The 15,802-nt window shown below is 29.3% G+C and overlaps 1 protein-coding gene across 2 annotated transcripts in view; it reads left to right on the top strand.

Annotated features, from left to right (window-relative positions):
- The window catches only part of PNPase (polyribonucleotide nucleotidyltransferase 1), a 40,342-nt gene that overhangs the window by 20,959 nt on the left and 3,581 nt on the right, over window positions 1-15,802 (top strand). For both annotated transcript variants that reach the window (XM_067274082.1, XM_067274075.1), the window contains exons 10-18: window positions 2,114-2,210; window positions 2,367-2,469; window positions 5,130-5,200; window positions 6,099-6,135; window positions 6,671-6,827; window positions 10,898-11,061; window positions 11,132-11,203; window positions 14,513-14,576; window positions 14,938-15,021. In XM_067274082.1, coding sequence (XP_067130183.1) covers window positions 2,114-2,210; window positions 2,367-2,469; window positions 5,130-5,200; window positions 6,099-6,135; window positions 6,671-6,827; window positions 10,898-11,061; window positions 11,132-11,203; window positions 14,513-14,576; window positions 14,938-15,021 — 849 coding nt within the window. The remainder of the gene's footprint in view (window positions 1-2,113; window positions 2,211-2,366; window positions 2,470-5,129; window positions 5,201-6,098; window positions 6,136-6,670; window positions 6,828-10,897; window positions 11,062-11,131; window positions 11,204-14,512; window positions 14,577-14,937; window positions 15,022-15,802) is intronic.

Here is a 15,802-nt window from a genome sequence, read left to right as displayed (position 1 = left end):
GAAGGGTAAATGTTTTTAGTTTTCTGCAAAGTCTAGAAAATGAAAAAATAAGTATAAATACAGTGCAATTTCAGTAATCTGGCTGTTTACTAGTTTGACACATCCAGTAATCCAACGATATATATGAATTCATATAATTTAGTTATCAGCAAGTTGTTTTTTCTTCACTGGATTTGAGCACTTTCCCATTAAACATAGCATGATATTGAGACCAAACTTCAACACGAGCTTGAATACAATACTATCAAAGATTCTTAGTTTTGTCATCTTAGGCTGCTTAAAAAAGATACAGTATCGTATAACACAATATCAGTCTTCCAAAATTTCCCATTAAGAAATACTGTTCCTCCTACTAAATTTAGTGGAAATCCAACAACTTGGCAATACTGATTACCTGTCAAGGCAATGCACTTGAATATTTTGATCAGTAATCCAACCTGTGTTTTGCTGCATCATCAACAGTTGATTCTGTGCAGTCAAATTTGTTTGTTATTGATAAACCAACAAACGCCTAAATAATCAGGCTAATATACGGCTATAATCAAATAATAAATACAAACGAATTTGGTATAGAGATAAGCATTAGGCGCCAGATGAGATGGCGCCTAATGCTTATCTCTATACCAAATTCGTTTGTATTTATTATTTGATTATAGCCGTATATTAGCCTGATTATTTAGGCGTTTGTTGGTTTATTAATACTGTTCCGCTTTCCAAGCCAAGCTCTTTGCCATCAACTCTGCCCTCCACTGGTGTGACAATAATCACAAAAGTCAAAAAATTAATATTGTTACTGATAGCCAGGCTGCCATTACCATCATTAAAAACAAGCACCCTCACGGACTGGTTACCGACATCTACCGAACTGCAATGGCATCCTCCAACAGCTACTCCTTAACCTGGACCCGTGCTCACCAGGGTAATCCTGGAAACGACAGGGCTGACATTCTTGCAAAATCTGCAGCTAAAGACACTACTATTTCTATCACCTACAATAAAATAAGCAAATCCACCCTTAAGAAATTACTCTGGAACAACCTTCTTCACGACTGGCAAAACACGTGGAATGCCTGGCATTCTATCACAAATAAATTCTTCCCCATCATCACTGATTTATTCAAATACAAGTGGATTAAAATTAATCATCATAGCACGCAGTTCTACACCAACCATGGAAACTTCTTTAACTACCTGAATAGATTCGCCCATCAATCAACCAACACCTGTCCTCTCTGTGACATACAGGATGGAGCCAACCATTATATTTTTGAGTGCCCTATGCTTGAAGCTGAAAGGTTACATTTAAAGACCATCATTAATTCTAGAGGCATTCAATGGCCATGCAATCTCAACGATCTGGTCAATGATCAGACCACCTACACCCACTTTGCCCAGCTGGTCTCCCAGTACCACAGCCTCGTCACTCATCGTTCCGCCACTTCTCTTCCCTGAACCACATCATTTGGTCGATGTCCCATCAGCTACACTCAGCTCCTGTTTTTCCTGCTATTGTAGGCATATTGTATATCATAACCATGTATAGAATATTAACATTTGTATAATATTTTTATTCCAATTTTATTTGTATAATATGTATCATATATTATTTTCTGTATTTTGCATTTGTAATTTTGCATTTTAAATTCTCTTTGTATATTATATTTTATACCTTCATTTTATATCCTTACTTGTTTTCTGTACTTTTAAAAAAAAAATTTTTTTGTATCTTCGTATTCTTATACTACATTTTGACATTTTGGATTTGTACTTTATATTTTGTATTTTATTTTGTATATGTATTCTTGATATGTTTTTGTACTCGCGTTGTTACCGGTTGTGCTTTCTGCGGTACCGGTGTTGTACTTTTCTGTGCAGCAAATAAAATTGAAATTGAATTGAAATTGGTTTATTAATATATCATCGGGCTTTGAGATGTATTATATTTATGTTTGTTATTGAATTCACCTTACTTTTAATAATGGTGGTGGTCTTAATTTATGCACATAATTTTACATTTATCTTTTTAATGTTATATAAGCAAGTGTGCAATTGTTTTAATAATAAAAATTTTAAATTTTAGAAGTATAATTTTCTTTAAATGTTCCAAATATAGAGAGTTATGCAGATAAAGACCTCCAAGAAATATCTAGAGCTGTTAATGCTGCTATTAAAGATATTTTTCGTAATCTCATATTTGAAAAGGAAAGAAGGTAATAATAAAAATTTAATTAATGAATAAAATTATTAATTATTATTATTATTTATTTAATGTTTTGAATAATTGAATTCCCACTAAATTGATTTCACTTCAATAAAACCAAATATAATTTATATGAGATCTTATGAATTATTTATTTATCATGAAGATGTGATGGCAGAGAACTGACTGACATCAGAGATATATCATGTTCAGTGGATTTATTTAGGCCTCTTCATGGCTCAGCTCTTTTCCAAAGAGGACAGACACAGGTTAGTTAATTAAAATTTCAAAATATAATTTTATGCAATCGCTGTGTTATATAAATTGAATACTCTTTCATTTGAAAAGGGCAATTAAGAACTATAAGCTTGTAAATGTAATGTATTTGATTCTAAGAAGAGGTGAATGCATAATTTTGGAGTGAATTTATTGAGCATGTTTAAATGACATGCTATAATTTAAATTTTAACTGGTTGGTTTAATTTTATCAAACTCCTGCAGTAAAATTGCATGTCTTATTTTAGAATAAAATAAACTGGGCTTTAATGTAAATTAGTATTGTTTAATTTCCGTTGGATGAATAAATATTTTTTACAAATAAGAGACAAGTCGCTCCAAAATTTATTAGACGATCACCATTTACTCTGATGTTCCAGAACAAAATTATAGACAGCTGGACCTTTTTTTTTAGGCTACGCAACTGCCTACTCTTTAAAAAGTTCCTTTAAAAAACACAGAAAAACCAATAAAGTTAAAAAATCTTTAAAATTGGTATGGTAATCTTACGACATCTTCTTTAAGTCATCCTTATCCTGTCAGGATTTTGGCTCCTTTTATCCACTGAGAATTAGCGCTGTTTAATGTAAGATTAAATGAGTAAATGGTGATCGTCTAATAAATTTTGGAGCAACTTGTCTCTTATTTGTAACAAAGTAAATTAGTATATTTTGGTATGAATACAAAAAATTACATTCTAGTCAGTATTCTATGTGTGTATATATATATATATATACAATGATGATGATAGTTGTTTCTTTAATATGGGTCATGAAAATAACTGAAGGTTATAGTTTCTTTAAACAATCGTAATCATAATTATTATTAATTAATAATTCTACATCACTATATTCCAAGCATTTTATGAAGTTAATATTAATCAGTTTCTACTAATTTTATAAAAAAAAACAATAAAATCAAAACTCCAGCAAAATTTGTGATAATTTAATGTAACAAACAAATGTTTTTGATAGCTTTAAGCTATCATCATCATGTTGAAAATATAAAAAGATTTGAATGAAGATTTTTAGATATTGAGAAAGTGCCAGGTGATTAAGTGTTGGCATAGTGATGTAGAATGGTGAGACTTAGTGGATGGTGTTACAGTCCTAGAAATTGATGGCAGTATTTTTCTTACAAACTTTGTATATCTTCACTAACTCAAGATGTTTGAGTGATAGGAGTTTTTTGTTTGGATTTAGAAGTTGGGCCTTATGCAGATGTGTTTAGATCTGCATCCAACCAGAAAGCTTCCATCACTTAAACACCTTGAGTTAGTGGAGATATACAAAGTTTGTAAGAAAAATATTGCCATCAATTTCAAGGACAGTAACACCATCCACCATGAGTGTAAATTCTTATTTGAGGTCCTTTTATAATTTTCTCCATTCTACATGATATACCAACACCCAATCAGATGATGCTTTCTCAATATTTAAAAATCAACATTCAAATTTTTTTATATTTCAAACATCACTCTTAACCTGATGATGATAACCTTAAAGCTATTATGTTAATGTTTGTTTGTTCTTCCATTAAATTATCACGAATTTTGCAGGAGTTTGGTTTTAATTATATAAATCAGTCATTGTGTTATGCATGTCATATTAATCTATCAAAGCATTACATGATGGTTAATTTGGTTACAGATTGTTTAGAAGCTTACAATAGGTGATCAGCAAAGTTTATTATGGTATTTGGACTTATAAAAGGCTAAATTATTTCTAATCTTATTATTTAAAAATTGAAAAAAAAAAAACTAATTCATCACTTCAAACTCCATTTTTAAATTATAACAATAATGATAATTGGTTGAGATACAGTTTGTAAAGGATTTTTTTTTTGCCTCATTTCTAGAAATTTGGTTACTGCATCATTAAGTAAATTGTATTACATAGTAAATATATTTCATGTAAATATATATGCAATTATATTTTATGTAAATATTGATGCTATCCATGCTTAAAAACTGTAAATAAATTTCTAAAGTCAAATAACTAACTCTTGAAATTATGTTATACTAGCAGATGAGCCTGGTGTTGTTCGGGCGAAAAATAACAACAACAAAGATAAAGATTATTAGATTATTTTGTACTTTAATCCTTCTACTATATTATATTATAGTATTTGATTTATATTTCCAAAGGTTATCTTACGTAAGAGTTTATCACACTGAATGACCAATCTAACATGATTTGTCATTTGGTGTGATAAACTCTTATGTAGGATAACCTTTATAGTTATATAGCCAATCTTATCCATTTTCGTTGGGTGCAAGGATTAAGTCTTCCCTCTTCCGAGGCTAATTAGAAAATTCTTAGATGGGTCTAAAAATATGTTCAATTTCCCACAAAAGCACAAAAAACTGTATCTAAAATAGTATAGTAGAAGCCAAATTCTTCAGGGTAATTCTTAACCCTCTCCCTCTCCTCCACGGGGGGGATTTCCAAACATTTTTTTCTAGTGCACATTCTCATGACATACCCTAATTACGTACCAAATTTCAACTTTGAACTCCTAACTGTTTGGACTCTACACTTATCATCATCATCATCATCATCATCATCATCAACCCATCTCGATTATATTATAACATTAACAACTATAGATCAGTAATAACAATTATAATGAATTTTTTAAAATGATATTACAGGTTTTATGTACAGTGGCATTTGATTCACTGGATTCTTCATTTAGAGCTGATCCTATGTCTGTAATAACAGGGTAAATTGACAATTTGTTTCTTTTTTAGTATAATATTTTAATAATAAAAATGTATAATTAATATTTATAATTAAATAATAATAAACAATAAAAATAATAAATATAATTAATAAAATTTTATAAAAATATTTTTAAACATTCCACTTAATGAAGACAATTGATATTATAAATAGTCTTTAATTATAATTTTCTCCATAATAATTTTATTCAAAAAATCCTAATCAGATGAATGGCTAAAATAAATTATTTGAAATATAGCACTATGAAAGTATATTTGCCACATGTTCTGAAATGTCATCAAACCAGATTTGGTTGCATTTGACTAGCATTGAAAAGGGGTATTTTTAATTGCTATCACCCAGGGTATCAATAGGAACAAGAGCTATAAAAAAATATGTAAAATATTATCAGTTAGACTGATAAGTCAGATTTAGAGATGATTCAGTATTGATTTCCAAATAATCATCTGTTTTCACATGGGAATGGATTAAAACTTATATCAAGCTCTCGTGTGATAATTCAGAAGCTTTGCTTTTCCTATTGCTAATCATCTTTACTCCTGACAATACACAAGAAAGATTCAAATGACTCAGATAAAATACTTTTTTAAGCACCAGAGGATGAGCATCCGGTAAAAAATGCGAATACACGATTCACAAAAATTATTGCAAAAACTCAAAGAATCCTTCGCTCGCGTGTATAGGACGACCTTGGTTTTTGAAGCAATGAAAAATGAATAAAAACCATATCTTATATGCGAGTAAATACGGTATATTTTATTTGGAATTATTTAACCGGTAATTTTTAGTAAAGTATTAATTTTTTTAAATATTAAAATTAATATAATATTTTTTTTTATTGATATTTCTTTTAAAATAATCTGTAATTATAATTTTAGAGGTTTGAAAGAGAAAAATTTTATGCTTCATTACGAGGTAAGAGACAAAAATTTCTAATTTTGTAAAATATAATTTTTAAATCTGTTGTAAAATAAGTGTTTTATCATTTTTATAATAAATGATTGATATTAAAGAATGCTATTAAAAACTTTTAAGAAATTATCAATAAGATTGTAATGTCAAATAAGATGACGACATTTTATATATTAAAGTTAGATTTTTCTTGTGTAAATGCAATTTAAAAGTTTATTAGTATAGAAATAGAATAGAAGAATAGAAAAATATATTTTTAAGCTCTTGTAATAACAAACAATAGATTACTCTAATATTTTATTTCAAAAATTTTTACAATAATAATAATATTATTATTAATAAATCTGCCAAATTATCAGGCTATTTTTAAGCTAAATTAATAATTAGTTTTTAATTATTAACTTGGTCTAAAAATAGTCCAATAATTTGGCAGATCATTTGGATTTAATTAATTAAATTGTGCTATGAGTTGTTATTAAATATCAATAAATAATAATTTGTAAAATTTTCAATATAATTTTTTGTTTTTAAATAATAGTTTCCTTCATATGCAACAAATGAAACTGGTAAACTTGGTCCGGCTGGTAGAAGAGAATTAGGACATGGTGCTTTAGCAGAAAAGGCAATTAGACCTGTTGTTCCTTCAGATTTTCCCTTTACTATAAGACTCACATCAGAAGTTTTAGAGTCCAATGGTAAGAATTTTGAACTGTAGATTTCTATCATATATTTTTTTAATTTTTACTCTATAAAATAGATATTTACAAGAACTTTTTACAGACACTTTGAAATTCACAAATCCTGGTGCTATCATAAAAACAGATCTTTGACACTACTTGTTAAGATAACCAACTACTATACGTTTTTTGTATAAAAAAAAAAAAACTCTGCTTTATTAAAGATATCTTCAGTTTTGTAAAGCTATCTTGATCCGATGAACATTTCAAGTTACAGAATTTAAAATAATTTAAAAATAAACAAATCAAATGAATTGAACGAAACGTCAATTTTGAACTTAAAGTTTGAAATTGGTATTTCATTCAGTTGGGTTTATTGGGTTGGATTTTACACTTTTCATAGGGGATAATTTCTGACCTCGTATATATTAGAATGGTATCATTAATAATTTTTATGATTTCATGAAGAGACTTTTTGCATTTATGTAAGTACTTTGAAAAACTATGTAATTTATAGAATTATTGTGATTTTTTGCAGTAATAACTAAACTAAAAATTAGCTGCTTTTTATCCAGTGTAAATAACAACTAATTTGCATCAAAAAGTTAACTACACATTATTATTTAAACAAAAGCTTCCAATAAAAAGTGAGAGTTATCTCCTGTGAAAACCACCCACAAGATCACATAATAATACTACAAAGCTTTTCTTAAAAATAAAATATGTTATTAAAAACATAAGATAAGCAAAAAATGAAACAGTTGCAGTTTTGTTTTTGGTATTTATAAAACTGGACGTCTACTGTTTAGAATATATATGAAATGTGCAAGGAAGTTTACTTCCTCTGGTGTATATGCCAGGCAACCTCTACCCGGCACATAGAATGTTGTCTTGATTTCACTTTATAACTTTTATAAATTTCATTTTTATTGATATTGACAAAAAAGAAGCTAATTAACAATTTGTTACTTATAGCTGTCCAATGCATATACAGTCGACTCCGCATAAGTCGACACCCCAAGGGGAAGTGGAAATGTGTCGAGTTATCCAATGTGACGACTAATGCGAAGTTTGAAAAAAAACCACAAAACTACAATTAATAAAATACAGTAGTGCTTTATACAGTAGTATAGGCTTACAACACATTGTGTCCTCCATTTACAATTATTCTGTAGATGAAAAACTGAAAAATTTGTTTAGTGTTTTGTTTTGAGCACTTAACTGTCTCGACTTTCTTTTTCAACGATCATGAATGCCTTGAAAACATCATCTTTGCAATTGTCAATTATTGGCAAGTAACGTCTAAGAATTCTTAATGCCTCTGGCACGAGAAAATGCAAAATTGGATTTCTGGTGTGACGTTGATGTAGATTGTATATTTTCTTTTTGTTTATCTGTTGTTATTTTATACATAAAAATACGTAAAATGTTAAGGCATTTTTATTAATATGTATATATATATTAATAATAATATATTATTAAATATATTAATTATATAATAATAAATAAATCAAGTCCCCCTCCTGAAAAAAAAAATGAGTTTGCACCACACATGCAGAGTGAATTCATTTTTTTAGGAGGAGATGACGACTTATCGGAGTGTGGGACAGCAAAAGTATGTCGACTTATCCAGTGGTGACGAGTTAAACGGTGTCGAGTAAACCGGAGTTTTTTAACATTAATGCCTATGTAAGTCGGCCGGGACCACAGAAAAGTGACTACTTAACCGATGGTGTCGACTTTGCTGACTTGACTATTTTTTTTTTGTATAAAACATAAACCTTGCGGTGTACACCTTTCTGATTAACTAGGGATGATTTAAATGCAATTTATTGAAATTACTAAGAAAAGAAGCAAAAATTAATTGATGCTGATTTCCGAATATTTGTAAATTTAAGGTCAGAAAAATTGTATTTCTGACTAAAGTCATAGTCATTTTGAAAAGAAAGAAATGTAATTGAATAATTTTTGTTATCAATCATTATGGAATTCCACATCTTATAGAAGTTGGAAAAACCATAAAATTATGTCTATTATAGAAAAGAAATTAATGCAATAAACATGAAGGAAAAAATTTCTCTCAGATTTTTGAGCTCATAAATAAGAAGTGAGATGTTCTTGTGAACGTCAGCTGTTTACACAGAATAATGGATAGTTTGCAAAGTGGTGAAACAACCAGCAAAATCTTTTGAATTTTTAGAAAAATTGCTGTATTTATATATGTAGTATGATCCAAAATTAAATACATAGTATGAGTCTTCTTGATTATACTGTATCTTTCTTAGATAAGTTTGAACTGTGCCCTACTATAGATTTGTTTAAGCCATACTGCCCAGCAACATCAGACATCTTCTGCTCACTCTCTACCTTTGCTATTATACTCTTCCCCTTTCGAAAATAAAAACCGATGCAAAACTTAACGAGTGCCCGCCCGACGGTCTCGTAAATAGTATAAAAGAATTGTTTCTGTCAGAAAAATAAAAGGCTAAAATTACAAGGGAGTATTTCAAAGTTCAAAGAATACTATCTGATCAGTATATATCGGGTTGAGCATCAATGTCGACTCTCCCGCGCTCTGAAAAGTTTCGAATTGTTACCTGAAGATAAGGGAAAAATCAATCGGTATTTGCTATTTTCATTGCTTCTTTTTATGTTTGTTCAGTGAAGTGTTTGTTATTCGATCATAAAAATCTTTTGCAAAAGTGTTCGTTATCCAATTTGTTCGTTAACCGATCACCCACTGTAATATAATCAGATCACTGCTATTATTGGTATGGAAGAGAGAAGCAAAAGGACACTGGAATAAGCCTGAAATTATAAAAGAATGTTGGTCAAATATTACACTAAGGGTTTTTTTTAGCAGATTCATGTATGTACACGGTATCAATAAGCTACAGAAGTCATAAATACATCATGCAAAAGAAATACATGAATGTCAGAAGCCAACATTAACCTATCCCATGTTGAAATTTTTCTCCATGGCGTGTGGCCGCCATGTTGAATTTTTGTCGCTGTTAATCCTAATGAAAATTTTACATTTTGAAAAAAATAATCGTGGCTATTGTATCGTCTGAAATTATTTTTTTATTTTTCACAAACAAAATAGATCTATTAATAAATATAAAAACAAAAAAAAAATTATATTTTGGAAGTTAGTTTTAATATAAAAGTTCTAACAACTAGCGACATTTAGTTCCAAAAACATACCAATACTGTAACAAGATATATCAAGTCAAACGCTCGAGGTCATAGGTCATGACCCCGAGAATTGTCGGGAATAACACAGGACAGGTTAAACTAGTTAAAGAAACAAGTTATGATTCATAAGATAATCAATGAAATATTTGTTAAAGATTTTCTGTATGTGTGTGCTTAAAAAATCCTTTATTAATAATATGTAAAATTTAATACTGATAAACAATTTTGTAAGGTATGGAAGTAATTGTTTTATTAAAAATATAATAAATTCAATCAACATGTTTGAAATGTCTATAAAAATTTTATATTATTTGGTTTAATGTGGCCACCTCATCAATTTTTAAAATGCAGAAATTAGAACTACTGTTAAAAAGCATTATAAGAATTTTAAGAAACTGAAGGCTTGTGAAGAGCTGAAAATGTTTTTGTTACCTTAAAGAAGCAACTATTTCATGCATAACAGTGCTAGGTTTTGTAAGATTTAAAGATGTATCTATATATATTTTTTTAAGATCAAGATTTGTAACTGTGATTATTTTAATTAAACTCGGTGACAAATAAACTGGATATATTCCAAGTAAATAAACACCAAAAAAGCAGATTCCAGCAGAAAAGGTAAAATTTACCATACAAAATGTTTTCTCCTGTGTTAAATGGGAGAAAACATTTTTGAACATCTTCAATCTGATGATGACCATTTAATAGAGCATAAAACATTTGCTACTGTAAGTTTTACCCTTTTTTTCTGTTGGAATCTAAATAAGCACAAAAAAAAAACACTTTTAAAAAATCTTTTTTGATATTAATAAATTAATACATAATTTTATTCAATATGTTTAGAATAATTTAATTTATTACAATATTTAACTAAATTATTTGTTTCGTTTTAGGATCGTCATCGATGGCGTCGGTGTGCGGAGGTAGTTTGGCATTGATGGATGCTGGAGTGCCCATTAGTTCCGCAGTTGCGGGAATAGCCGTGGGACTCGTTTCTAAAGTAAATCCAGAAAAACCTTACGAACTTACAGATTACAGAATTCTGACAGATATTTTGGTAAGATGATTAAAGTTTCGTTTCCACATATATTATTATAAATTGTTTAATAATATACTAAAAATAATAGGGAATAGAAGATTATATGGGTGATATGGATTTTAAAATTGCTGGTACAAAGAAAGGAGTCACGGCCTTACAGGTTAGAAAATTTAAACGATAGATGTTGTTGAATTTCTAATTATAATTAAATTTATTATTACAGAAAATTTAATTCTACTGTTTAAACTTTATTTAAATATGACTTTATTATTATTTCACACTTAAACAATGGAAAATTGTTTTGATGGTTTCTAATGAAAGAATTTTGAATGATTGTTCAAATACAAGTATTCAATAAGCTAATAAAAAATAATACAATAATAAAAATTTAAGTACTACTAACGTGAAGAAAACCTGGGAAACTTACTTGGCCAGCCTGTTGGCAGGGTGCAAACCCCACCAACTACTGGCATCCATTCGGCCACCGGTGGGTTGACTAGTCGGATAGTCCTGTTTTTCTTTTTCTAACTCTTTCTACCGAGAGGCCTTTTTTAACGAGTTCGTTACGGGTTTGGCCAGACCCGTGACAGGGCAGCTGGATGGTAAGAAACGGGTCTGATATGTTTGGATGGACTGTCTCCCAAGATTTTCCCGGAGATTTCAACCCGACCGGATTCGATCCTCGTCTTTAAAGCTGTAGGATCTTACCTGTATAGCCGTTACTAGGTGGATAGTCAAAGTGACAAGGATAAAGCTACTCAATTGTTATTTTGTTGGAGGTGTTTTGGAGATTATGTTAAGTTTATCTTCGAATATATTTATCCAAGAGAAAAGAACCTAAAAATTCCTATAAAATGTATTATAAAATCACAGTCCATAAGTGTTTTAAAATACAGCAATTCCTCACTTCATGTCATTAATAGGTTTTTTTAGAAACTGTGACATTAAATGAAGCCAATTTTACTAATAGGCTATATAATATATACAAGAAATAATTCAGTTTATGTTGTTCTAATTGGATTATTTTATAATGTAACTAAATTTTTTTGGAAGTACACAATGCTTACTACAAATATGAATCTTGTTTTATTGTTAAAATTGATTTTTACTTGCTCCTTTTTGTAAAGTTTATGTTTATTTATTCTAAAATATCTTTGGAATGATTGTGTTGAATTACTTTCTCTACTTTATTTAAGTTTAAATAATTGTGTGGTGCCACTGTTGTGAGATTTTATTGCAAATTAATAATATAAAAAGACAAAAACATTATTGTTTGGGTAGGGGTGAATTAAAAAAAAAAATGTAAATTCTAATGAATAAAATTTTTTATTAAGTCTTACTCTGCTCAAGATATGACACACAACTCTTCTCTATCTCCTCATCTGTTGACTTTCAACCACCAAAATCCAAAATTTAGTTACATCAATGCTCCATATATAGAAAAAAAACTGTCAAGTTTCAAAATTTTTGCTTCATCCAGTGCTGAGATATAATGCAAAATATATGCCCCCACATGCACACAATTTTGTAAGGGAGGTTTTTACATTTTTGAGCTTGTGGAATTCCAAAAACTGGAGAGGGTCAAAATTTTACTGGTTACCGTCTTTTTCTTGCATTATATTCTACAAGAAGCCTAAAAAGTTGGCTGGCAATAATAAACAAAAATATAATAAATTCAATCAACATGTTTGAAATGTCTATAAAAATTTTATATTATTTGGTTTAATGTGGCCACCTCATCAATTTTTAAAATGCAGAAATTAGAACTACTGTTAAAAAGCATTATAAGAATTTTAAGAAACTGAAGGCTTGTGAAGAGCTGAAAATGTTTTTGGTTACCTTTACAAAAATAGAAATTAAAACCTTAACTTTTTAAATATTTTTGGAAATGATAAATATTTGTATTCAAAAGCACAAGATATTAAAATAATATTTTTTATTGTTCAGTTGTTAAACATTTTCAGGACAATATACTTATGTAAAATATGGTAGAAATTATAGAATTAAAACAATAATTTCTGTTTACTATTCAAGTACATGAAATATGATCAAGTTTGGATATTTACTAATATCAAAAAGCTTTATCAGTCAATTTGTCCATATTCTTTGTTAAAATGCTAAATGGAATACAGAGGAGACAATTTTAATCTATTCTATACTTTCATAACTTTTGTATGTTATTGTATGGTTGCTGATGGGATGGAAATGTCGAGGAGTCGCAAAGAGTCATATCTGGGGGATTGGCACTGAGACAGACTCTACGGTTACAAGAAATCATTTATTTGACACGAAAGGAGCTTACAAGATTTCCGCAATCTTGAAAGTTCTAAGTCAGTGGTGGGCTTTGGGCCTTCCTCTCCTTTCTAAGATAGTCCCTAGTGAAGGAGTGTCCCAGTTTGCGAATGACAGTTCCCTCGACATCTTGATGACTCTGGGAAAATGTGGTCGATTTTCTGTGACAGGAAGATGTCGATCTGAGGATGGGTGATGGAGACGAAGATGGGCACGAGACACACACAACAACTTTTGGGAGAAGCTGCTGCATCCCACGTTTTTGTTAATTACAATCCTCAATTGCTCGGTCACTTCCTCGTTCTGACTTTCTACACGGTTGATCACTCATTACTAACTGTAACGAGATCTTAACTTAGATCGTGGGAGAGGGTAAAATCGAAGTTTAATTCAATCCCAACCAGAGATGGTCAATCTTAGGACTTACATTCTTCTATTGTTTAAAAGTTTGTGTCATGTTTCCATACAAAAATATTACTGCTAGCTTCTATTTTTCTTTTAAAAAAAATTATTTTAATGAAAATTTTAGTGAATCCACTTGTTCAATAATGTGAATTATTGAACAATTGGATAGAGTAAACTATTAATGATTTCTAATTACTAAAAACAGGTATTGAATATTTACCACAGGCATACAATGATCTGGAAGTTACTTTAAGTAGTGCCTATTGTAAATACAGTTCTGCAATGTACAGGGTGTTGTATAAGAACTGGCCCCATAGGAGTTTTGTGTTTGTTTATTCTTTAACATGTAACATTTCACCAAGTTATTTGCACCAGTATGGAGCCAAGGTCGACTGCAAAATTGCCAAAAAAGTTTAACAGGTTACATTTGGACTTTCCGCCAGTTGGTCGGACGTAGTCTTTTTAAACTCTCCGACAACTTTGCATCTACGTCAAAATAAGTTTAATTTGTTCTTTCATACTTGGCACTGTGCTTCACTTGTAAAATAATAATAATATAAAAAAAAATCATCAACAACTCCTGCGGGACCAGACTTAGGTATATAGAATTGTGTTTCCCATCTTAAAAAAATCAGATTATTTAGTTAATATTTTAAATAGTATAATAATGTCACGAGTAACAATTGACAAAGAAATTGACAACTTTGTTTTTATTAAAAATAAGTTTTAGTATTCATAAATATTATTGCAATAAATTTTCTTCTTTCATTAGGTAGATGTTAAATTATTGGGACTTCCTTTAAAAGTAGTAATGGAAGCAGTGAAACAAGGAAGTGGTAATGACTTTTTATATCTTCTTTGTAATTGCAACTATTTTAAAACAAATGTTTATACATAAATTGTTAAGATAATTCTTTTAAATCTGATATTTATGTAAAATCAAAAAATCTTATTTTTGCAAACATCATAAAGTTGCAACCAGAATTCATTATAGTCAATTCAGAACTGGCAAGGACCAGGAAATCCGGCCATCTAATTAATATAAAAAGAAAGATTTAATTCAAGAAAGAATGTATATTTACTAAATTATGATGCCAAATCTGACGACAATATAATTATCTTTGACTATTGAATCTAGTTTAAAAAATATACATTAAAAATTAAATTTTTTCAGAATAGATTTTTCTTTTCTTCTAGATGGAAAGTCAAAGATCTTGAGTATTATGAATCAAGTCATAAATAAACCAAGAGAAGAAAAAAGAGACAATTGGCCAGTATCAGGTAGTCTATTTCTCTTGAATTACTCAGTATATTTGACTGATTGCATTGTTATCATCATCATCAACCCATCTCGATTATATTATAAGATAAGTGCAGAGCCCAAATGGTTAGGAGTTGAAAGTTTAAACTTGGTACACAGTTAAAATACTTCGAGAATGTACACTAAGAAGGGATTTTTGGAAATTCCCTCCCCTATGCAGGGAGAGAGAGAGAGGGTTAAGGATTACCCTGAAGAATTGGCTTCTATTTTACATGTGGTTTTTGCATTTTTGCAGGAAACCAAACATATTTTTAGACCCATCTAAAAATTCTCTATTAGTCTGGGAAGAAGGGGGACCTAATTCTTGCATCTGTGAAAATGGGTAACGTCGGCTATAATGTAATATTATTAATCTTTGTTTGAGCAATGCCTGGCTCATCTGCTAGTACATTAATAACTCATTAATTTGTTTATAAATATGAATCCTGCTTGTTAAGGCTACCAAATATTTAAAATGATTTGGTAGCCTTAACAAGCAGTATTCATAAATATATTTAAATATGATTTTAAGTTATTATTATTAACAATATTAAAAATAGTAGATAATTTATTAATTAAAATATAATCAACATAATTTGAAAATAAGTGAATGAAAATAACTAATTTTTTACATGTCTTTGTTTTTAAAAGATCAATTTGTGAAATATATCAACATAATTGATTTTATTTGTTGTATCAATTAGTTATCTACAAGTTATTATCATAACCTATAACTAATATCATTTTGTTTAAAATATTTCT

The sequence above is a fragment of the Centruroides vittatus genome, unplaced genomic scaffold (assembly GCF_030686945.1).
Source record: "Centruroides vittatus isolate TY-2023 unplaced genomic scaffold, ASM3068694v2 contig_1146, whole genome shotgun sequence".
Taxonomy (NCBI): domain Eukaryota; kingdom Metazoa; phylum Arthropoda; class Arachnida; order Scorpiones; family Buthidae; genus Centruroides; species Centruroides vittatus.
Note: the sequence above shows the minus strand (reverse complement) of the source record. Positions and strands in the feature narration are given on the sequence as shown.